This window comes from Ammospiza caudacuta, chromosome 2, assembly GCF_027887145.1.
Source record: "Ammospiza caudacuta isolate bAmmCau1 chromosome 2, bAmmCau1.pri, whole genome shotgun sequence".
NCBI classification, from domain to species: Eukaryota; Metazoa; Chordata; class Aves; order Passeriformes; family Passerellidae; genus Ammospiza; species Ammospiza caudacuta.
The window spans coordinates 116732514-116757553 of record NC_080594.1 but is presented as its reverse complement, the minus strand read 5'-3'; the positions used below and the strand labels follow the sequence as shown (position 1 = coordinate 116757553).

General features: G+C 42.0%; 1 protein-coding gene across 1 annotated transcript in view; it reads left to right on the top strand.

The window, feature by feature from the left end:
- The window catches only part of ABCG1 (ATP binding cassette subfamily G member 1), a 64140-nt gene that overhangs the window by 34112 nt on the left and 4988 nt on the right, over window positions 1-25040 (top strand). Inside the window, exons 2-12 of the mRNA XM_058823791.1 lie at window positions 9048-9165; window positions 10297-10429; window positions 12249-12299; window positions 14761-14906; window positions 15632-15755; window positions 17032-17146; window positions 18275-18423; window positions 18583-18684; window positions 20169-20337; window positions 21596-21696; window positions 23172-23330. Coding sequence (XP_058679774.1) covers window positions 9048-9165; window positions 10297-10429; window positions 12249-12299; window positions 14761-14906; window positions 15632-15755; window positions 17032-17146; window positions 18275-18423; window positions 18583-18684; window positions 20169-20337; window positions 21596-21696; window positions 23172-23330 — 1367 coding nt within the window. The remainder of the gene's footprint in view (window positions 1-9047; window positions 9166-10296; window positions 10430-12248; window positions 12300-14760; window positions 14907-15631; window positions 15756-17031; window positions 17147-18274; window positions 18424-18582; window positions 18685-20168; window positions 20338-21595; window positions 21697-23171; window positions 23331-25040) is intronic.

The window sequence follows — 25040 nt, the reverse complement described above, 5'->3', positions numbered from 1 at the left end:
TTTGTTCATAACACAGAGTGTCATAACTAATGAGTTATCCTGAGGAAGAGCAGCATTCAGATACTAAAATAAAATGATGAGCAGCCAGGATAGCAGAGAAGGAGCATGGTGCTCATAACTCCTATTTCAGTTTCAAAGGAGTGGAATCTTTACTGAGTCAGGACTTTTTTTGTTTGACTGCACAATGTGAACTGTCACATCCAGTGTCTTGCATAAGTTTAATATCTAGTCCATGGATCTGAGAGAACAATGAAATTTAAGGACTTTGCAGATTCTTTATAATCTACAGCTTGGTTTAAGATTCTCCCTCTGCTGGAACTTGGTTTCTTGCCTGATTGGCCTTCTTCTCATCATTCTCTGCTATTATACAACGTGACCTGCAGTTACTGGAGATTTTGTTGTCACAGACATCTTTTATGGAAAATCCTTTCCTTAGGATTTTTTCCTCCTGAGAAGCTGAGAGGCCTCAGGAGCACAATGTAAACAATGATTATCTGCTGCTGTGGAATGCAACAGGTGCATCTGTGATTGGTCTCATGTGGTTGTTTCTAATTAATGGCCAATCACAGTCAGGTGGCCAGGACACAGAGCCCGAGCCACAAACCTTTGTTATCATTCTTTCTCTTTCTATTCTTAGCTTAGCTAGTCTTCTGATGAAACCCTTTCTTCTATTCTTTCAGTATAGTGTTAATATAATATATATCATAAAATAAAAAATCAGCCTTCTGAAACATGGAGTCAGATCCCCGTCTCTTCCCTCATCCTCAGACCCCTGTGAACACCGTCACATTGTGTGTCATAAATCTTGGCTTGGGGGCTCACAATCACTTTTTAGGCTCCAATTTATTGTGTGTTTTCCTGACTTGCCACAGAAGGAAGTTACTGTTCAGCACAGAGGAAGTGGTGTCTAACGTTAGGCATTCACACAAACCAAACTCAAAAACTTTTACTTTTAAGTTTGTCCTTAAATATTTAGCTTTTGATTAGCATTTTCCAAAGCCCATTTGGGTTTTTCAGGCTCTGAGGTGAAGTTTAAACCCAGTGCTGCCAGCACAGGGCTGTGTGCTGGAACCAGGGGATAACTTGAAGAAAAAAATGTGTGAATTGTCCCCAGTTATCAGAGTGAAAATAACATCTGATACCTTTGTGCATCCTGAGCATGGCCAGGCTCTTCTTGATGAGAATCTGAAGGTGTGGAGCTCCAATCCAGCCTGAAGATTGGGAGTGTGCAATCCCTGTGATGGTGCAAGCAAATGAGGGACCACAATCAAACTGGCATTTCAACCCACAAAAAAGGTGCTAAAGTCAGCCATCATTTTCTTGGCAGTAGATGGGATTTCTCACAGCATCAAGAGGCTCACCTAAGCTAATTGTCTTAAACTCCCACTGTAGTGAAGACAGAGGCATTTCCACAGGGTTATTTATCCTTTCCCAGAGCAGGAATGCAAAATAAATTGAATTAATCACCAGTTTGCTGTGCTGGTTCCTACCCACTGATAATTTATGGGCCCTAGAAATGAATTTGGGTTCAGCATCGAACATTTTGATGTGTCAAATTAGGCAGATTGAGCACCCCCAGCCTTGCTGTGAGCAGGGGCTAAGCCCTGCAGCTGGGTTAGGACTAATCCACCTCATGACCACTAAGTGGGAAATCGGCTGGGGATCAAGAGCAATATGCTTGACAAGGCCTGGCTGTGGGCTATATTAAGAAATGCAGTTTAGTCCACTACAAAGAAAGAGCTTTGCTGCCCACAGGGGGATTTCTTTTCTTTTTTTAAAGCTTGGAAGACTTATTCGTCTAGGTTGGGAGGAACGGATTCCTCATTTCTGAGCTGGAACTGGATCTGGTTACTTCAAGCACCCCCTTGGCTTCTCTGCCCTTTCTGTCCTGATGTTTTTTTTGGTGCTGCTGGTTGCTGTTTTATAGACATTTACATAACGAAGGTCGTTTCTCTGAGGCAAGGTACAAGAACACATTACAATTGCAAATTCCCTTAATTGTCCTAAAGCAGGGCTCAGGGCTTAGACAATGGAGAATCCTATTGTTCAGTGTCCCTGAGAGACTGCGTGAACAGAGCAGAAATGTGTGCATGTGTTGATGCTAAAGTTTTAGAGTGAGAAGATGATTAGTGGAAAAGGTTTGCTCACTTTTGGATGGCAGAAATTATGAACCAGTGACATATGAGTTCACAGACGGGTTTTATTTTGTAGGCTCAAACATGTTTATTATTTCTAGTGTGAGTTTGCCCCTCCAGGCTTTGTAGAGGTGCAGTTCAAACCAGTATAAAATTAGGAAGGTGCCTGTTATTAAAGCAATATATTTTTTCACTCTGTTTGTCAGGAAAGCTGTTTCTGTTGCCTAGATTTTCTGGGAATTAAAAGATGCTTTTTTTCTTCCCAAGTATCTGTACCTGTAATTCACTTTAACTTAAGCTTGTTTGAACGCAGTGTGGAGCTTGGGAAAGGAACCTCCATTTAAATAATCCACATCAAGAGGGTTTTTGAAATCCAAATTATTTAAATAATCATCAACTGATACAGATAATCCCTTTCAAGTGAGAATTTACAAACTGAAGCATCTACAAACCCTGTTGATAGCAGGAAGAGGAAAGTGCTCTGTACTCAAGCAGTGGGTGGGGAACACAGTGCCCTGGCTGGGTTAAAACAGAATTAGAAATATATGGTAAATATATTCCAGCTTAGGGAAACACCCTGCCTTTGATTTAATGTTGGTTTAGGTGGAAAATCACTGGATGAAGCAGATTGGAGTGGTCCCTTGTAGTAAACACAAAGATGTTTTCTGAGGGCGGCTTCTCAGGAGTGAGGAAAGGGCTGAGATGCAGAAAGCGAATAAGAGATGAGGAAGGAACAGGCAAGGGAATTTCTTTCTGGCATGTTCACACCTGGAAAAGGATGATGTAAAAATGATAAGGAAAAATGTTTCCTGACTAATGTTTCATTACACCTCCAAATGTAAATCTGGCCTTGAGCTGTTATCTCTGTGTGCGTTTCTCATATTGTGCTTCTCCATTGAGTGTCTGCCAGTATTTCCCAGCTGTGCAGTTTTCTGATGGAAATCTGAAGCATCTGCAAATGAAGTTCCAGATCACCTGAGGATGTTTCCAGAGTTTGGGTGGACTTCTGCAAGGTTCTTTTCTCAGCCATAAATCGCTAACTCCACCTTCAGTGTGACATGGCACCAAGTTATCCTGCTTTTCCCTTCCTTGTGCAGTTCCAGTCCAATTCATAATCCAGGGAAAGGCCTTTGGCATCGAGGTGGGACTCTGGTGGATCTCATGGACCGCAGAAAACTGAATTTTCCAGGAGTGTTTTTCCTTAATGGGAGGATTCCTTGCCCCTGCCTCAAGGGGAAAGATGTGACAGCTTGGCTCCACGTCCCCTTATTTCATTTTAGTGCTGGAGAATTCCCTGGACTTCTACATAAATTTGGGGATTTTTTAATTGATGTAGGAGGAGGTGAGGACTGAGCTGACAAGCTTTAGAATAGAAAAATACAATGGGGATTCTTTAATGGGTCAATATACAATGCCAAGAAATCGCTGTGGTTTCTTGTCATGATTTAAGAAACAATTTGGCCGATAGTACAGTAAGAGAACAAATTTGTGGATTGAAATTTAAACTGCTGTTTAAAAAGCAGTTTCTTGATGAAAGCATTAAAGGAAGGCAGGTAAGTAATACAGTAGTTGCCAGAGCTGTCTTCTGTATTTCCAGCTGGTTATTTCTCAGCAGGAATGCATCCTATCCAAAAGTACACCACAAAAAGATGTAGAAATATAGTCCTTGTACAATTATTTAATTTTTAATAAAGGAATGCTTCATTTCTGCCTGGCAGGGGAGTGCGGAAAGAGCAGGTTATGATGTCTCTGGTTTTGATTTTTAAGTGCCAAATGCTGATTCCTTTGTGGCTCAGTTTCCAGTTGTTTGTGGCTTTGCCAAACTGGCGCTGCTTGAGTTGAATTTTCCCTGTTCCCTTTTACTTCAGTCAATGCTCTGAGGAACCTTTGAGCAGTTCCAGGATTTCAGCAGTGATTTCCTGCCCCCAGAAGAGCTTGTGATGAAAGAGAATCAGTTCAAATACACTGGGAAGGGTAAATCCTGCTCTAATTGCAGCAGGCAGGGAAAGCCTGCTGTGCTCACCTGGGACCTGAGACGGGGTCTGGGTGCCCACAGATGGAGGCAGAAATAGGTTAGAGCACCTAGAAACTTCCATGAGTCTCTGTGGCATTTCCCTGAGTGACAAACGACGATTACTGACAATGAAATGCAAATGAATGAAGCATTTCAGTCAAAAAACCCAGAGGTGGTGTTTACCTGAGGAAATTCACTGTGAGGTAGGAGTGGGTTTTGGTTATGTTTTAATTGCTGCTGACTCAGACACATCCTGAAGCATTATTCCTGCCCTGAGGATGAGGAGGAGATGGTTTGCTTCTTTCCAGATTAATCATAATTTCTGTGGGAATGGCACAGAAATTATGATTAATCAGAAAACCAGATCTCCCCATAAATCTCTGTAAAATCCATGAGGAAGCAGATAAAACCATCAACATGTTTCTCCCTTGCTGATTCCGATAGTAAAAAAATTTTGTTGACTTGAGCAAGGAGAGCTCCTTTAGTGTCTTCATCAGAGACAGGAGGTCACCTCTGTGCATTCATTGAAAAAAGGGGCTTCTGGGGGTCTGTGCTGCTGCCAGGCAGGGAGGGAATCCCATCTCTGGAAGGGAGATCTGCTCAGGCCAGGCAGGAGGTTCAGCTGTGAACCTGCTCAAATATCACTGTGCCTCACTGTCGCAGACATCTTTTATGAAAAATACTTTCCTTAGGATTTTTTCCTCCTGAGAAGCTGGGAGGCCTCAGGAACAAAATGTAAACAATGATTATCTGCTGCTGTGGAATGCAACAGGTGCATCTGGGATTGGCTCATGTGGTTGTTTCTAATTAATGGCCAATCACAGACCAGCTGGCTCGGACAGAGAGTCTGAGCCACAAACCTTTGTTATCATTCTTTCTATTCTATTCTTACCTAGCCTTCTGATGAAATCCTTTCTTCTATTCTTTTAGCATAGCTTTAATGTAATATATATCATAAAATAAAAAATCAGCCTTCTGAAACATGGAGTCAGATCCTCGTCTCTTCCCTCATCCTTGGACCCCTGTGAACACCGTCACACCTCATGTTTGAGTTCAAGGGAAATCCTAACATGGGAAAACAAAGCACATTCTGCTCCTCAGGACAAGCATTTGAACTCCAGAATGTAATGTGAGGTGAAATGAAGACCAAAAAAAGTTTTGTGTCGCTAGAATTTTCTGTTTCAGTTTTGATTTGTTTCTGCTCTGGTCTATTTTTAGGGGGTTGGGCTGAGAAATTTGCTGAGGGGTTGTTCTGGTTCGTGATGGCGTGTTAATGTCAAATCCGTATTTTAAGTAGTTCTTGAAAAATGATGTTAAAATTCCCACATGTATCAGCCCCTAAATATATATTTTAAAATATATATTGGTAATCATCCTGTAAACGTCACTAGAAGGCGGTGAGGTTGTGTCACAGAAACTTCAGGAGGGGACATAGGAAAACAGAAAGATCCAGGCTGATTTCCATTGGAAATTGAAACAATTTTAGGAGAAGTGAAAAAGGAGAAAGTCACAATTGTACACTTGCTCTTGGTGTAAGTCGAGTCCAAAGGGAGTGTGAAAAACACTGGTCAAACCAACAGTTTGACCATCAATTCTCTCCTCCTCCAGAAAGGAATGCAGAACAATCATTATTTACATGAAAAGCGCGTGAGAAACTCCATTACAAAAATGTAAACATCAGAAGGCTTGGAAGAGCTTTGGAAGAACAGGATGGCAGGGCTGCTGGGGTTGAAGGCAGTGAGAATTCCCTGATGTATGGCAGGTGGATGTGGAACATGCCCTCACAGTGAGAGCACAATCCCCTCCAAATGCATAATCTGTTTCTCGTGAAGCACATGTGGCCCCGTATAGAAGTTTTAGGTCAACTGATTCAGCTGAAGATTAGCCTCAATATTCTGAAAGGGGAGACTGTGGTTGCTCAGGGAACTTTATTCCTCATAAAGGATTATACTGGGGCACCACACTGCTGCCACAGTGTCAAATCTTTTTTGTGAGTTTGCTAAATTAACCTTTGTAATGGAAAAAGCTTATTATGCACTTCCAGCCAAAGGAGGAGACGAGTTTGGGTCGGTAGCAACTTAAAATGCCAGTGATTAGGATCCTAATCTAATATTCATAGTTCTGGGGCTTTTCTTTTATTTCTTCTTGAAGCATATTTCTCTACTGTATTGCAAATGACTTGCTGAGAATTTCAAGGGGAATTTCTCCATGGAAAGGGTGGCCAGGCATAGGAAGGGGCTGGAGGTGTCCAAGGAACGACTGGATGTGTCTCTCAGTGCTCTGTGCTGGTTGACAGGGTGATGCTCAGCCAAAGCTTGGACTTGATGATCTTGGAGGTCTTTTCCAGGCTGATTCTGTGTCTCTGCGATGAGCCCTGCTCTGATTTAACATCGTGTGAAGGATACTTAAAATGGAAAACTCTATCAGAGGGGCAGGAACACGTGAAGGTCATGAGGGGGAAGATACTGCAGTTAAAGATAAAACCAATCATCACTTGTGAAACTCTGGAAAAGTGACTTTAATGTGTGTAATGTTAAATCTCACAGCCCTACATAGGGAAAGGTTTCAGTTTTAGGCAGTGATATCTATGTTTCCACATGTTTGCAGCTGCTGAGCCTGTATTTTAGCTTGCACGCCCCTCGTTGATGGCAGTGCACATTTTTTATCCTCCCTCACGAGTTTGTGCAATACTTACTGCCTGGTGCACAATGCAAATAATTGGTGGCACATTCTGATATTTAAGTCTCTTACAGGTTTAACAGGGTTGGGAGGGAGCAGGCTCTCATTACACTGAAGAGGGAGAATGAAGGACTTTGTTCCTGCATTTCCAGTTTATTAAACATTGCCATGCCTGAAAGGCCTGATTGTTCCTGCCCTTTGCCTTCAGATGCTGCTGTGCATGGAGACCTTGGTGTGAAGGACAAGCTGCCTGACCTTGTGGGGTGCCATGGATTTCTCTCCTCAGAGCTGCTGCTCCTTTTGATAGATTGTCCTTGCTTTCCTTTTCAGGACTGGTGCCATGAACAGGCTCTGTGGATACTCTGCTATTTCTGTACCATTTCTGTACCTGTGACCCTGCTGCCTTCCAAACAAGTTGTTTCCTCTAGGTCCAGGGCAAGATTTATAGTGAAAAATTACCGGCCTGTTTAAAAAAAAAAAAAAAAAAAAAAAACAAACACAAGGCATTCAAGAAAATGTTTTTTTGGTCCATTTGGTCAGTTACATTTTCTAGGACATCTGCCATGAAAATTGTAGGATCAGATATTTCTAGAGAGGTTTTGTGGCTATTGAATTGCCCCTGGGCTGGGTGTGCTGGGGAAGAGGATCTGAGAGACCCCACAGCAGCATGACAATGGTTTTGGTGCAAAATTTGCTCTCTAGTGGCACAGGAGGAGTGTGAATAGAGAATGGTGACATGAAGGAAATTTAAAGAGAATAAGTGGAGATGAAAACAAATAATGAAGTTAGGAAGAAGGAGAAATCAGAAGATAACCCACAATTCTTTTTTCTAGGAGCTTGCAGACAATTTGGGGTTTTTTCAGCATTTCCATGTTCCAGCTGCAGCCTGTGCTGATCATGGGAGCCCTGGGATAGTTTACATGAGGAATTTACATTCTGCCTGCATATCCACGAGGGTGGCAAAAAGGATTGCCAAACCCTGACTCTGCATTTAAATGGATTTTCCACCCTTCTGTTTTAGTTTTAATTGAACCGCATAAACATTGCCAACATGTGAGATTGGCTTTTGACACCTTACTTAGCATTTTTTTATTATTAGAAGCTTTAGCTAGAAGCACTGGTAATTAAAACAAAGCAAGCAAGCAAAGAAAAAAAAAAAAAAAGATAAAAGGGAAAGAGATCCTGAAAAATTTAAATGCTGGTCAGGGCTCTCCCCATCTTCCTTACACAGCTTTTATGCCTTCACATGGAAATCCTGCAGGGCAAGGTGGATGCAATTGGTCCAAATCTAGAATTCTCCTTGGAGCAGTTTGCTTACACTTAGAATAACATGTAGTTAAGGTTTTTAATAAAGGTTTACTGGCAAAGATAATTAAATCAGAAATAAGTTGAAATGCTTGAAGAAGGTGGTGTTGTCTCCAGAACATCCTTGCCTGAGGATGTAATTATGGTGGCATGAAGTTTTGGAATGGATTAATCTAAATGAGAAAAACACCTTGCATGTTCTTCACTCTAAATTTTCCCTAGAAATTGTTTTTACAGTTCCTGTGGTCAGTCTCCCTGTCTAGAAAAGCCTTTTGAGTTCCTCTGGTAAGAGAGTTCTCGTGGCAAGAGAATGAAGATGTTTGTGTATCTCCTTTGGCTGAGTTTCTTGTCATACAGGACATTTTTTCCATTTCTTATATGGAAAAAGGCCTTTGAGATCTCAGCTGTTGCTCTCTCTAAGAAGTTGCTGTTTTGGTGAGAGGGCAGAATTTTGGCACTGAAACTGCAGTGATTGGAGGGCAGCCTGCTCCAAGACTGTTAATTTGGAGTGTTGAGTATTTTAACAACATCCTGCTAAAATACTCTGGGAGGCCCCAGAGTGTTTATAGTATTATAGCATTTTACTATTTTGTATAGCTGCCACTTGGAGAATGGCAGCAAGGCTTCATAGCCCTGTTTAAAAACCATCCTGCAGTGAGGCAAGTGTGTGAGACCCTGTAACCCCATTTGTGTCACGGCAGGAACTGCTGCTCCTGCTCACAATTAGGCTTTTGATAGTCATTTATGATAGTTATTTTGATAGTTATTTTGATATTGTAGCGTGCTGACGTTGGCATCAGCCTCTCAGGAAGTGGCTGTTAATGCCTGTTTGTCGTCAATATCCAGTGGAAATGAACTTTCATTGCTCCCCAGATGTGATTGAGGGTTCAGTGAACTTTTCTTTCTCCTTCCAGGTTATAAGACCCTTTTGAAAGGAATTTCAGGGAAGTTCAGCAGTGGAGAACTCGTTGCAATTATGGGACCTTCAGGAGCTGGGAAGTCAACACTGATGAATATTCTGGCAGGATACAGGTCAGTACCAATGAAAATACCAAGTTAAGATAAAATCACTGAGCCTGAGGGCTCCTCGGAGACAACAGGAGAAGAAATTTTGGCTTACAGTTTGTCAGAAACAGGCACTTCAAAGATTTTCAATTAGATTCTTTTTGCTTATCTTTTTTCCTCTGTGTCCTGTTTTGGTCACTTGGGATTTATCTCTCAACAGGTCTGATCCAAAAATAAAAAGCAATTTAAAATCCAAAAAACACACATATAAAGAAAACCTCCTTTTTTGGCAGTGTAACAAATCTGACTCAGTGTCTTATGTTTGTGATGTTTTTTAAAATCACATAAACACTTGAAAAATCTACTCTTTTTAGTCATCACTCCATAATGTTGATGCCTTCTTCCCCAAAATGCAGTGACTGTGTTTCATTTTTTAAATCCTGTCTTGTATGGCTGTGACCGTGTTCACAGGGGTCTTTGGATGAGGGAAGAGATGAGGATTTAAATCCATGTTTCAGAAGGCTGATTTATTACCTTATGATATATATTACATTAAAACTATACTAAAAGAATAGAAGAAAAGATTCTCAAAAGGCTAGCTAAGAATAGAATAGAAAGGAATGAATAACAAATGTTTGTGTCTCAGACAGAGAGCCGAGCCAGCTGGGCTGTGATTGGCCATTAATTAAAAACATCCAAGATGGGCCAATCAAAAATCCACCTGATGCATTCCACAGCAGCAAATAATCATTATTTACATTTTGTCCCTGAGGCCTCTCAGCTTCTCAGGAGGAAAAAATCCTAAGGAAAGGATTTTCATAAAAAGATGTCTGTGACATTTGGCCATACAAGGTGTCTCTGTCTTGTCATTTGGGGCATAAGGAACAGGGAAGAGAAACCTATAAAAACCCCTACATTTAATTTCTTGATATTTCTTCAGGTTTATATATGACAGCATACATTTTAAGTAAAATTTTCAGCATTGTGGCATGAAGATTTATATGAAAGAAAGCATAATTAGGAAATAATTTAATTTCTATCCAGTCTACCAAATTTATTTCACAGAGGCAACAACTACCTAAGACTTGCAGGTGCTCAGTCATTTGGCAGCACAAGTGATGGTGAGATTCACCTCTGGCTGTTGTTGTTTGGTTTCAGAGAGACGGGGATGAAAGGAGAAATCCTCATCAACGGGCAGCCGCGCGACCTGCGCTCCTTCCGCAAGGTCTCCTGCTACATCATGCAGGATGACATGCTCCTTCCTCACCTCACTGTCCAGGAGGCCATGATGGTGAGCTTTGCTCCTTGCTCTCATCTATCTGAGCAGGGGGAAATGGAGAATGGTTTGTGTTGTGCCCTTGGTCCTGCCCCTGGCAGTGCCACATGATGTTATCCCTGTCCGGTCCCGCTCAGTGAGAGTTCTTGGAATTTGGTGATGCCTTCAATTCCGTTTCAGGCTCATCCTTCTTTGGCTTTATAATTTCCAGTTTGTGCCCAGCATTGTGATTTGGAAGGAGATCTAAGTGTCTGCCCCTTAGATCTAGAGAATGGAACCTGACATTCTTCACAAATGAGCCTTTGTAGGATGTGATGGTGTTCACAGGGGTGTTAGGATGAGGGAAGAGATGAGGATCTGACTCCATGTTTCAGAAGGCTGATTTATTATTTTATGATATATATTACATTAAAGCTATACTAAAAGAATAGAAGAAAAGGTTTCATCAGAAGGCCAGCTAAGAATAGAATAAGAAGGAATGATAACAAAGGTTTGTGGCTCGGGCTCTCTGTCCAAGCCAGCTGGACTGTGATTGGCGATTAATTAGAAACAACCAACATGAGCCAATCACAGATGCACCTGTTACATTCCACAGCAGCAGATAATCAATGTTTACATTTTGTTCCTGAGGTCTGTCAGCTTCTCAGGAGGAAAAATCCCAAAGAAATGATTTTTCATAAAAGATGTCTGTGACAGTAGAGACCATCTGTTTGCTTGGGTGGTGGATGAGTAACTTCATCTCTCTCTCTCTTTCTCCCCATCTTTCATGTTCTGACTGAAAATTGGTATTTACACTTCAGTGTGATCTCTCTGCCACTTCTACTCTTTTGTGCCTTTTTAAAAAATTAACACATTTTATAAAATCTCTTTCATTTTATAAAATCTCTTTCATTTCTTCATGGGGCAAAAACAGGAACAGAGTAAGTCCAAGATGCACAGGCAATGTTAATTCTTCTCATTGTTTTGCATCACATCAGCAAGTTTATGAATTGCCAGCTTGACCAGTTAGTGTGGAAGTGTCTGTAGCTCAGCTTGAGAAATGAGCCAGTTTTTCTCAGAAATTGTTATCAAAACAAGGCTCAGGTTGCTCACACTGTGCCAGCTCAATTCACAAATTTTAGGGCCAGAAGAAATCACTCCAGGTTTTATGTGTCTGATTTTCTGCAAATGCTCTTTTCTCTGGAGAAGTTTTTTGTCTCTTTTGTTTACTTGAGTGTTTTCATCAGAATCCGACAGGACCGCTTTTGCAGAATTTGGCCCAGATTATAGCCGCTGTCTAAAATTAATCAATCAAGGCTCTGACAAAAAATAATTACCTAACAGTTTAATTGCTTTTAATAAAGGTTAAACATGTTGTTTTGTGGAGCTGCCTTTCAGGACAGCAGATGACATCTTTCACAAGATTATTTATTTCTCTGCTCACTTGTTTGCATGCTGGAGAATGGCAGAGTTCATTTATCCTTACAGTGAGAATGAAGCACAAATAAACTGTGTTTCTGGGATTATCTGGGAAGTTTTTGGGTGTGCAAAATATGTCACTTTCCCATCTTCCTGTAAAGCTCTTTGAGTTGCAGAATGGGTGGTGGATGGTATTTTTTCTAATACATTTTCTGTTGGGTGCTTTGCCTAAGTCAAATTAAACTCAGTTATTTACTGCACAGAAAAATGTGATGCTTGTGACTGGAATATTGTAGTTCCAGTTCAGATTTTCTGACTGGGTTGAAAGGAGTTGTTTAAGTGGTACCTTGGAGTGCTGGGCCTGAGACATCTCCTCTGAGTGGTGGCTGTGCTTCAGACCAGCTCAAAAATCAAATTCCATTGTTTTGCATTCCAGGTATCTGCTCATCTGAAACTTCAAGAGAAAGATGAAGGGAGGAGAGAAATGGTATGTACAGTGCCCATCAAACTGGAATTTGGGGATGCCAAGAAGTGAGCTCTGTGAAGCAGTCATTTTTAATCTAACACTGAACTGCACTGGACTTGGAGTGACAGAATAATTCATATTCTCTAGGCTGACATGTGCATTAGGAGGGAATGTTCACTGCAGTCTCCATGAAATCTGCTTTCAGCACAAGACTGGAAAATTGTGAAAGGTTTACTGGAACAAATCCCCAGGTTCTGCAGGATTCCTGTTAATGCACCTTGGGTTCTCCAGTGTGCATCTCATGTGGGGTGAGATCAATCACCCAGCTGGACCTGCACTAGGGACTCTGCTCCTCTAATCCATGGGGAAAAGCAGAACTTTTCCTGAAATATGAAAACTATGGCAATTCCCTAGGTAGATCAGCTGCTTTTGTGACTGTCCTTTCTCTGTGTTTATTTCCTAATTGGAGCAATTGGGCATTTCTTCAGACTCAAAAGAACCCTTGAAAAATCAGAAAGGGAAACTTGCAGGAATCAACTTGTTGTGCAGAAAACAAACACAGGTTGTTTTCTTATTGGAAAATAAATTTATATAGAAACAGCTGTTAACTTAATTGTGCTTTGGAAGCTTTAGTTCATTTACACTTTAGTGAAGTTAGGCCAAGCAAGTTAATTCACTTGTTCACACTGTCACTGTAATTACAAGCAGCTCTTTGAGTTAAAATCTGTGCTGTGTTTATTCAACACATGTTAGAAGAATTTTCTAGTTCATGTTACTGGCCTGTGCAGAAGATAATTCATTTTGTTGTTGTAAATTGGAGTGTAAATGTTTATCACAGAAAAATGTTATGAATTTATACACTTGTGCTAGCAGGATTGCAGACTCTGTTTAAAGCAGGGACAATGAAAATCCTCAGGTGAACCACAGTTTGTGTTTCTAGCTGTCCTTGCTTGTGCTGCCTGAGTCCTGTTTACCCTTCCCAGAAATAAAGGGAATGAGGTAGTTGGGCTTCTTCTTTTGAGAAACAAGGCTTAGTGGGTTTTGTTATTTTTTTATTCCCCCTTTCTGGGAGAGTGAACTCCTGGAAATCAAAATCAGGACAAGCAAAGGGTCAGGCCCTGGTTAGTGCCACCAGTTTTCACCAGGTCAGGCATCCTGTCTGGAAAACTCTCTCCATCCAAGCATTTGATGCTTTGACAAATGGTGGGCTCTGTTTCCTAAACTTCAGTGAAGTATTAAATGTCTGGGCTGCTTTCTGCCTCTGAAGTGTTGGAGTTTGTTAATTGAATGAGCAATGTAGCTCATGGATTCTCTCATTTTTGGGTCCATGCTTTCACTGTTAATTGCATGAGCAATGTAGCTCATGAATTCTCTCATTTTTGTGTCCATGCTTTTATTGAAGCCAAAGAGCCATTTCCCTTATATAGGAATACCAGCCCAGATCTACAATCATTGAAACAAATGCTAGAGCCTGGGATTGTTCTCCTTTTGCTCCAAAAGCCCTAGGACAAGCTGTGCCCTTCCTGAGGCTGTGCCTTGAGGGAATCCCAAACATCTGAGAGTCCCTGTGACAACTGCATTGACCCTGAGTGGAATGAAAACACCTGAAATCAATGGCTGCACTTGAAATAGGAGACTGTGGAGAGGAGATGAGATAAAGCAGGTCACTGCTCCACAGAAACCACTGGGTTTTGTTGTAGATCCCTTGCAGAGACAGCCCCAGAGCTCACTGAAAGAATCTTCTTGGTTTCACTGTGTAAGAACCCCTCACATGCTGCAGAGCTCTTTTGATGTCAGTGCCATACCCATAAATACACAGCTACAGAAGAGCTGATTTCCTTTTTCACCTCCTCACTGAGTGAGGTCATGCAGGACAAGCAAGCAGAATTTGGGTTAAAACAGTAAATGGCAGAAAAAAAAACCCTGTTAACACTGAGTCTAATAAATGACTAATAAATACATTAGATTGTGACAGTGTTCATAGGGGTTCTTGGATGAGGGAAGAGATGAGGATCTGACTCCATGTTTCAGAAGGCTGATTTTTTATTTTATGATATATATTACATTAAAACTATACTAAAAGAATAGGAGAAAAGGTTTCATCAGAAGGCTAGCTAAGAATAGAATAGGAAGGAATGATAACAAAGGTTTGTGGCTCGGGCTCTCTGTCCGAGCCAGCTGGGCTGTGATTGTCCATTAATTAGAAATATCTAATATGGGCCAATCACAGATGCACCTGTTGCATTCCACAGCAGCAGATAATCAATGTTTACATTTTGTTCCTGAGGCCTCCCAGCTTCTCAGGAGGAGAAGTCCTAAGGAAAGGATTTTTCATAAAAGATGTCTACGACATTAAATGGAAAAAGGCTTTATGTGGGTGGTGAAACAAAGTTGTGAGCTGGTCTGCAGCCAACATGAAAATCAGCGAAGGGGCTGGAGGTTTTTCATGTTCCAACACTCTGGAATGTTCTGCTCCCTCCAGGTGAAGGAAATCCTGACAGCCCTTGGTTTGCTGACCTGTGCCAACACAAGGACTGGGAGCCTCTCTGGGGGCCAGAGGAAGCGCCTGGCCATTGCTCTGGAGCTGGTGAACAACCCCCCTGTCATGTTCTTTGATGAACCCACCAGGTACTGCAAGGCCAAAAATCAAACACAGGCAAAGATGGTTTTGATAATAGAACAGAGCTACAGAAAAGCTATTCCCCTCTAAGTTCTTGGAAAAAGCTCATTTTGTGTTGTCTGCAAGCACTGAATTAGGCCAAGAAATAATTTGATTTGGGTTCTTGGTGCCCTGGGTCACTGCTGGGCTGTGGGGCTGTAAGAAACATTTAAAGCAGACACAAACTGCTGGACTGTGGGGCTCTAAATAATATTTAAAGCAGACACAAACTGCTGGATTGTAGGGCTGTAAGTAAAAGCATTCACAAACTGGAAGGAATGGAAGGAAAAGAGAGAGAGGAAAATATTGTGGCATGGATTTTATTTTTCCAGCAAAGACTGCTTGAATGTAAACGTTTTAAAATGTGACTTTTGGTAATGAATGTGATCAGCCTGGGAGGAGGCTGGCAAAGCTATGAATATGTATCTGTTCATTAAAGCTGGGAGCATTTAAATCTGCAGCCCTAAAATGCAGAAGTCCCTTAAGGCACTTTGAGAATACTCTTTTTCATTCTCAGGCATGCTTGCAACTTAATTAAAAGCCTGATGGAGAAGTACAAGCATAAGGTTGGCATATGATAAAATGAAACTGATAAAGAGAAAATATGTAAAAGGATAATAAAGGGATACCATGTATGTGCTGGTTTTGAGTGGTGCCTGTGGATAACAAACTTGTTGTGTTTTATTTTTCCCAGTGGCTTGGACAGTGCATCATGTTTTCAGGTGGTCTCTCTGATGAAGGCTTTGGCCCAGGGTGGCAGATCCATCATCTGCACGATTCACCAGCCCAGTGCAAAGCTGTTTGAGCTCTTTGACCAGGTATTGCTCTCAAATTTTCTCTTCATCTGTAGTTCAGGGTGCTTATGCTTTCAAGGCATGACCACCTTTTAATCAAAAAACCATCAAAACCCCTCAAAACAAAAAAAATTAATCAAAAGGCATAACCACCTCTTTAATCAAAAACATGAATAATTCTGAATGATGGCTTCAAATCATATAAACAAATTAAATAAATAACAGCAAAATATACTTCTTTATTATGTTTTTTCCTTCTTCTCTGCCTGTTTCCTTTATTTATGTGGAATGTTTGAATCTTGCTGTTAGGTTTGTGAAATCATGATTATTGGTGATTGTGATGCCTTCACCCAGCACTGCTCCTTGCACTGAAGAAAATTAGAGCAATATAAAAGCAGGAGAGCTGCAGTGTCAATGTCTGCAATAGATCTGTGTATCCTAGATACACAGGTGTGGATTGAGGAGTTAATTCACATGAAATAATAATAATAACTGAATTTAGTATTGAAAATTAATTGAAATTAAGTCAGTTGGAGAACTTCTCTCTAAGCCAACAATGGCATGTGGACCATGTGTGTTTGGATTAGATATAAAAAATGTATTTTAGTCTTGTCAGAGGATTTAGATTAGTGCTGTGAGAGCTGAGAGAAAACCTCCACCACCACAGGTGAACAAACTCTTGCAGATTGCCAGTCTGGCAGGGACGTTTATTTAAAGTCCAAATCGTGGCTAAAAGTGAGAGTGATGGAGCTGTTTGCTGTTCTGCCCAGCTCTCCTTCCATCCCTGCCCAAAATATCCACAATGTGTGGAAATTAGATGGCTTGGCTCTCCAGCTCCTTGCCTATTTTCAGCATGTGCCAAGGGCTGCAATGAGTGTGTTTCTGTGTTAATGTGTTTGAAGTCCTGCAGGCCGTGTGTGCAGAATTCCAGCTCCAGGCATTGAATTTTCCATTAGTTGTGATTCCATGCAAAGTTAATTTCGAGTGGTGACAGATCTCCCCAGGCTGTTTTTCCCACAGGGACAAGGAGATGTTATCAGGCAACAGGTTCAAATATTTTGATGCTATTTCACATTTTTTCTTGTTTCTTTTTCTTCTATTTTCTTTTTCTTCTTTTTTCTTTTCACTGTGGAGACTATGGACCAGTCTACTCAGATGATCTGAACCTTCTTTAAAAAGGATTTTTCAATTAAAAGTGGTGTCAAAACTTAAAGAACTTGGTTATTCTTGGTTGAGACAACTTCACATTTTTTCTTATTACTTTTTTTCTTTTTTTTTTTCTTTTCTTCTTGTTTTCCAGCTCTATGTTCTAAGTCAAGGTCAGTGCATTTACCGTGGGAAGGTAACGAACCTTGTCCCTTACTTGAGAGATTTGGGGCTGAATTGTCCAACCTACCACAACCCAGCAGATTTTGGTAAGGACCGATTGAATGGTTTATTTCATTTATTTTGTAGTTTATCATTTTATATTTTTATCACCTTCAGGGTAAAGGGAACCATGGACTGATTTATACTTCTGTGCATGTACTCTTATGTGCTTTGTCCATTTATGCACCAAAATAAAAGTAATCAGATTTTTTTTTCCCAAAGTAATTTGAATGCCACCTAGTGGTACAATTTAGCGCATATTTCTCTCTGTTAGAAGTCCAGGTTCAGGAAATGAAAGATAAAGTGTATTCTTTAGTGTTTCATAGTAACTAATAGTAACTTTTTAAAGTGGCGTCAGTATTCTGCTTATTTTCTTTTTATCTTGGCCAGTAGTACAACTTAGAGCATTGAGAGTTTTTTCAGTGTGGTTCTTAATTAAAAAAAAAAAAAAAAAAGAAAGTGACACAAAAATAGACTGTCTATTTTCTGTATTCACTGTGTTTCCTCTGAACTTCATTTAACTTCCAGGATGAGGAGATCTCTCTGAAGATTTATGGAAAGATAAATTAAATTTTTTAAAATTTAAATGTATTTAAAAATTTAAAATCTGGTTTTGGTAGTGCATTGGGGATTTAACAACAAGGCTTGTATGTGGTCAGCAGTAACTTCAACCTTTGCAAAGCAGTAATTTGTAAATTCCCCTATGTAAAGCAGTAATTTCAACCATTGCAAAGCAGAAATTTCAACCTTTGCAAAGTGTGACGGTGTTCACAGGGGTCCCAGGATGAGGGAAGAGATGAGGATCTGACTCCATGTTTCAGAAGGCTGATTTATTATTTTATGATATATATTACATTAAAACTATACTAAAAGAATAGAAGAAAAGGTTCTCATCAGAAGGCCAGCTAAGAATAGAAAGGAAAGAATGAATACAAAGGTTTGTGGCTTGGACAGAGAGTCCGAGCCAGCTGACTGTGATTGGCCATTGATTAGAAACAACCAACATGAGACCAATCACAGATGCACCTGTTGCATTCCACAGCAGCAGATAACCATTGTTTACATTTTGTTCCTGAGGCCTCCCAGCTTCTCAGGAGTTAAAACCCCAAAGAAAGGATTTTTCATGAGAAGATGTCTGTGCCAGCAGGGCAGTGACGCCGGGTTGTGTGTTTCAGTGATGGAGGTGGCCTCGGGCGAGTACGGGGACCAGAGCAGCCGCCTGGTCAGGGCGGTCAGGGAGAGGATTTGTGACTCCGACTACAAGAGAGACGTGCCTGGGGAGCACGAGCTGAACCCCTTCCTGTGGCACCGGCCCTCTGAGGAGGTATTTGTGCACTCTGCAGGGGGAGTGTCATGGTTTAGCCCATTTAAACCCTCCCTAGGTGGAGGGGGCTCTGGGCGCACTCAGCTGATGTGAGTGGGCTCTTGTGATTGAGAAGCAGGGCTGCAGAGCAAGGGGTTTGTTCTGTCTGTGTTTCTGCAGGACTCCTCCTCCACAGAAGGCTGCCACAGCTTCTCTGCCAGCTGCCTCACCCAGTTCTGCATCCTCTTCAAAAGGACTTTCCTCACCATCATGAGGGACTCGGTAAGAATGAGTTATAATAACTTTTGTGGCCATAAAGGTCTGTCCAGCTGGGTGTGAGGCTCCTCAAAGGTCCTGTCCAGCAGCCCAGCCATGAATTATCACAGAATTCCAAAGGGAAGAGGCTGATCTCTCAGCCTTGCTGTTAGCTCTGCCATCTTCATTGTCAATGACAGCTTTCTGCACAGAAGCACCTGGCCTAAAAACCCAAAGTTGAAATCCCCTCTGTGCTGGCAGGTCTCTTATACAGTTACTAATCCTACTGAAAAGTGAGTGGGAAGTTGTATTGCTGTGTCACAAAATTAGGTTTTCCAGAAAATTCAGGATGGCAGAGATAATAACTTCAGTGTGCTGTAATGTTACCACTTAAAATCTTCATTTTTGGAGACAGAAAATCAGTAGATAAAAAATTTACTTTGCTACAACTTGTTCTCCCTTTTTGTTTTTTATAAGCACATTTGTCAACAAGGATTAATTAAGTTAATGAATTAAAATCAGGAGAAACTGTAACTGATTTGCTGATGCACAGATTGAAGGACAATGTTGTTTTTAATATATTTTTTTCCTACTCGACTCTAAAGGCTTGCAGTTGTTCCCAATGTTATTATTTCTTTTGTTCTTCCAAGCCTCTTGTGGGAATTCTGTGTTGCAGAGAAGGCACAGAAAGCTAATTTATTCCTGATGAAGTTACTTGGGTCTACACAAGCCTGAAATGCCTTTTCTGCTTCTCCTCTGCTCTGGGGAAATTTATCTTTTAGTCAGAAAGTCTTTTTCCCCTGGTGAATAGGAGCCAGTGGCTCCATGATATTGTCAGACAGGAAGATTTCAGCTTGCAGCATTTGCAGTTCCTGCCTGTATTACCTGGAAGAAATTCTTGTGGGAAGCTCAAAATTTTTGTCACCCAATAGGAAATGAACATTTCTCATGGCAGGGCATCGAACTTGGTGATCTTTAACCTTCCAATGTGACTGTGTTCACAGGGGTCTGAGGAAGAGGCAAGAGATGAGAATGTTGACTCCATGTTTCAGAAGGCTGATTTATTATTTTATGATATATATTATATTAAAACTGTACTAAAAGAATAGAAGAAAAGATTTCATCAGCTAGCTAAGAATAGAAAAAGAAGGAATGATAACAAAAGCTTGTGTCTCAGACAGAGTCTGAGCCAGCTGGGCTGTGATTGGCCATTAATTAGGAACAACCACATGAGACCAATCACAGATGCACCTGTTGCATTCCACAGCAGCAGATAATCATTGTTTACATTTTGTTCCTGAGGCCTCTCAGCTTCTCAGGAGGAAAAATCCTAAGGAAAGGATTTTTCAGAAAATGTGTCTGTGACATTCCAACCCAAGCCATGCAATGGTTTCTATATAAGATTTTCTGGACCTAAGCGCTCCTTTCCTGCAATCTATCCAGTTTCAGCCCCACTGTCACTGTTTTTGAGCCCAGGCTCCCTGATTAATGCCACTCTTTGCTTACCACAGGTCCTGACACACCTGAGGATCACCTCGCACATTGGCATTGGGCTGCTCATCGGATTGCTCTACTTGGGCATTGGCAATGAGGCCAAGAAAGTCCTCAGCAACTCGGGGTTCCTCTTTTTCTCCATGCTGTTCCTCATGTTTGCTGCTCTCATGCCCACTGTCCTCACCTGTGAGTGCTGGTGCTGTGTCACAGCACGGGGAGGGGGTGCTGGATGTGATGGTATTCACAGGGGTGTTAGGATGAGGGAAGAGATGCGGATCTGACTCCATGTTTCAGAAGGCTTGATTTATTATTTTATGATATATATTACATTAAAACTATACTAAAAAAATAAAAGGAAGGTTTTCATCAGAAGGCTAGCTAAGAATAGCAAGGAAAGAATGAAATAACAAAGGTTTGTGTCTCAGACAGAGTCCGAGCCAGCTGGCTGTGATTGGCCATTAATTACAAACATCCAACATGAGACCAATCCCAGATGCACCTGTTGCATTCCACAGCAGCAGATAATCATTGTTTACATTTTGTTCCTGAGGCGTCCCAGCTTCTCAGGAGGAAAAATCCTAAGGAAAGGATTTTTCATGAAAAGATGTCTGCGACAGCTGGAATGCTGGAATGTGTCTGGGTTGGTGTAAGACAGCATTTGACTTGGGATTCTGCCTCTAAAACAGGTGGGGGGATAAACTTTATGCCCACAGAAGCACCACTGTGCAAGCAGGAGGAGGCTTGGCCAGTGGCACTGCTCCCTGCTCAGTTTTCCCAGTGTTTTCCAGCACAGACAGTTCAGTGTCACAGTCCTGGACTGGAATTTCTCCTTATCCCAGTGCAGCTCAGCCATACCCTGAGCTCGTGGTTGGACTTAGGGAGGATGCAGTAATTTCTCTGGGGCTTCCAGGTTATGATTCCTGCATAAAATCAGCTCATTCATGTGGTGTCAGAAACAAACTCCTGCAGAATGGACTGCTTCACACCTGCTCTGGGAGTGCTGTTAGTTTGGATTCCCTGTTGGACCACAAAGAATAACCAAGTTCTTTAAGTTTTGACACCACTTTAAATTGAAAAATCCTCTTTAAAGGAGGTTCAGATCACCTGAGTAGATTGGTCCATAGTCTCAACAGTGAGCAGCTCTAGGGGCTGGCCTTTTATATCTCATTACAAATCACTGGAACTTTTGCTGCCCTGTCAAACCTGGGAGTTTCAGTCCCACCCTGGGACTGCAGCAGTGCAGGATTAGATTATCACTCTGAATTATTATAATTTTGAAATTAAGGGGCTCTTGGGCAAAGATATGGCAGTAGGAATAACAGTTCTTTATTAGGGTAAAACAAAAATCTTGTTTTTATGTGTTTAACAACAACATTCGTGTTGTTTTTATGTGAAGCAGCATTGCACCCTGCCAATCTGACAGAATAATCTGTGTTCTCTGCAGTTCCCCTTGAGATGGGAGTATTTCTCAGAGAGCATCTGAACTACTGGTACAGCCTGAAAGCCTATTACCTGGCCAAGACCATGGCTGATGTTCCTTTCCAGGTACATGCTCTACTCTTCAATAAAACAGAAATAATTTCAGTTCATGAACGACAAACCCTCTTGCCAGGAAGATTAGTACTGGTATTTTATCCATTGGAATAGTGAGGAAAATGTCCAGATATGTCTGGTGAAGCTTCAGGGACGAATCAGAATTCACAGAATGAATTCACAGAATCACTGTGTTGGAAGAGGCCTTCAAGATCATCGAGTCCAACCCAGCCCCAACAGCCCAACTGAACCCTGGCCCCCAGTGCCACATCCAGGCTTTGTTAAACACACCCAGGGATGGGGACTCCACCACCTCCCCGGGCAGCCATTCCAGAACTTTCTCACCCTTGCTGGAAAAACCTTTTCCCTGCTCTCCACCCTGTATTTCCCTTGGTGCAGCTTGAGGCTGTGTGCTCTGGGTGTGTCAGTGCTGCTGGAGCAAGAGCCCAGCCCCAGGTGAGCACAGGCACCTTTCAGGAGCTGTGCAGAGTGATGGGGGCAGCCCCGAGTCACTCCAAGCCTCATTCCAGGCAGTTTGGTGGGGACTCAGGACAAGGGAAGAGATGAGAATCTTGACTCCATGTTTCAGAAGGCTGATTTATTTTATGATATATATTATATTAAAAGAAAATGATATATTAAAACTATACTAAAATAATAGAAGAAAGGATTTCATCAGAAGGCTAGAAAGGAATAGAAAAGAATGGAATGTTAATAAAATCTTGTGACTGACCAGAGAGTCTGAGACAGCTGGACTGTGGTTGGCCATTAATTAGAAACAACCACATGAGACCAATCACAGATGCACCTGTTGCATTCCACAGCAGCAGATAATCAATGTTTGTCTTTTCCTCTGAGGCTTCTCAGGAGAAAAAATCCTAGCAAAAGGATTTTTCATAAACTATGTCTGAGACATAGGAGGGTGAAGGGTTGGGAGTGGAATCCTTTTTTAAATGCCCAAGCAGAAAGACAGGTATCCTCCACCTGTCATGTCATGGAAAGGCTGAGAGCTGTGGATTAATGGGAACCCCCCTGTGACAGTGTTCATAGGAGTCCGAGGATGAGGGAAGAGACGAGGATCTTACTCCATGTTTCAGAAGGCTGATTTATTATTTTATCATACACATTACATTAAAACTATACTAAAAGAATAGAAGAAAGGATTTCATCAGAAGGCTGGCTAAGAATAGAATAAGAAGGAATGATAACAAAGGTTTGTGTCTTGGACAGAGAGCCGAGCCAGCTGACTGTGATTGGCCATTAATTAGAAACAACCACATGAGACCAATCACAGATGCACCTGTTGCATTCCACAGCAGCAGATAATCATTAGTGTTCCTGAGGCCTCCCAGCTTCTCAGGAGAAAAAACCCAAAGAAAGGATTTTTCATGAAATGTGTCTGTGACAGCCCCCACGTTTCTGTGTCACTCAGGGTGTCAGTGAGTGCCTGGCTGCCAGGGGCTCACTGCCAGTGCCTGTCCTTGCAGATCATGTTCCCTGTGGCCTACTGCAGCATCGTGTACTGGATGACCTCCCAGCCCTCGGACGCGCTGCGCTTCGTGCTCTTCGCCGCCCTGGGCACCATGACGTCCCTGGTGGCTCAGTCCCTGGGCCTGCTCATAGGGGCAGCATCCACATCCCTGCAGGTACTTGTCCTCGTTTGGAAAGGCAGGTCTGCTGAGGAAGGCGGGAGCTTCTCTTGAAATGGAGAATGTAAACCTCATCCCTATGATTTATTATAATTTTGAAATTAAGGGGCTCTCGGGCAAAGATATGGTGGCTGCAGCCCTCCTGCAGTGCCAGCTGTGGTTCTGGTGGAGCAGGGATCCTGGAGAAGGGTGGTGGTTCTTTATTAGGGAAAAAATAAAAATACAAATGCAATAGCAGAAACAAAAAAACCCTCTTACAGAGTCAGAATAGGCCCTGACAGCCTGTGGGTCAGGGTGGTGACAGCAATCCCATTCCATGGTGGCTCAGCCCTCCTGCCTCCCTTGAAATGGAGAATATAAACCCCCTCCCTCCTAATTATTATGATTTTGATATTAAGGGGTTCTCGGGCAAAGATATGGGAATACGAATGACAGTTCTTCATTAGGGAAGAAAATATAAATACAAATGCAATAATACAAACAAACAACAACAAAAAAACCCAAAACAAAGCAAAAAACCAAGACAAGCCACTGACAGAGTCAGAACAGGACCTGACAGCCTGTGGGTCAGGATGGTGGCAGCAGTGCCATTCAGTGGTGGCTGAAGCTCTCCCGCCTCCCTTGAAATGGAGAATGTAAACCCCCTCCTCCTAATTATTATTATAATTTTGAAATTAAGGGGCTCTCAGGCAAAGATGTGGGGGAAGGAATAACACTTCTTTATTAGGGAAAAAATAAAAATACAAATGCAATAATACAAAACCAAAACAACAACAACAACAACAAAAAAAACAAAACAAAAAAAACCCCCAAAACACTGACAGAGTCAGAACAGGCCCTGAGAGCCTGTGGGTCAGGGTGGTGGCAGCAATCCCATTCCATGGTGGCTGCAGACTTCCTGCCTCCCTTGAAATGGAAAATGTAAACCCGCTCCCTCTGAATTATTATTATAATTTTGAAATTAAGAGGCTCTCAGGCAAAGATATGGGAATAGAAATGACAGTTCTTTATTAGGGAAAAAATATAAATACAAATGCAATAATACAAACAAACAACAACAAACCCCAAAACAAAGCAAAAAAAACCCTCAAAAAACCAAGACAAACCACTGACAGAGTCAGAACAGGACCTGACAGCCTGTGGGTCGGGGTGGTGACAGCAGTCCCATTCTATGGTGGCTGCAGCCCTCCTGCCTCCCTTGAAATGGAGAATGTAAACCCCCTTCCTCCAAATTATTATATTTTTGAAGTTAAGGGGGCTTTCAGGCAAAGATATGGGAATATGAATAACAGTTCTTTAATAGAAAAATTAAAAATACAAATGCAATAGTACAAATAACAAAAAAAAACCCACTGCCAGTCCCTGTCCCCGTGTGTCAGGGGGTGTCCCAGCCCCATGCCAGGGGGGCTCAGCCCTCCTGCAGTGCCAGCTGTGGCTCTGCTGCAGCAGGGATCCTGCACAAGGGGGGAGTTTTCCTCTGCAGCTCCAGGGCTGCTGCAGATGGGCCTGGGCTCCCTCTGGCCATGCAGGGCAGCAGAAAGCTGCTCCTCTGGCAATGCAGGGGGCAAAGGCTGCCGTGCTGTGCCAGGCCCAGATTGGATCCAGGCAGGAATGCTTGGCTCCTCCCCTGGGCGGAGCATCTCCCCATGGGATGCTGGGATTGGATCAGCCCTGCAGGGACACTCAGTGGCCATGGACAGCAGAGAT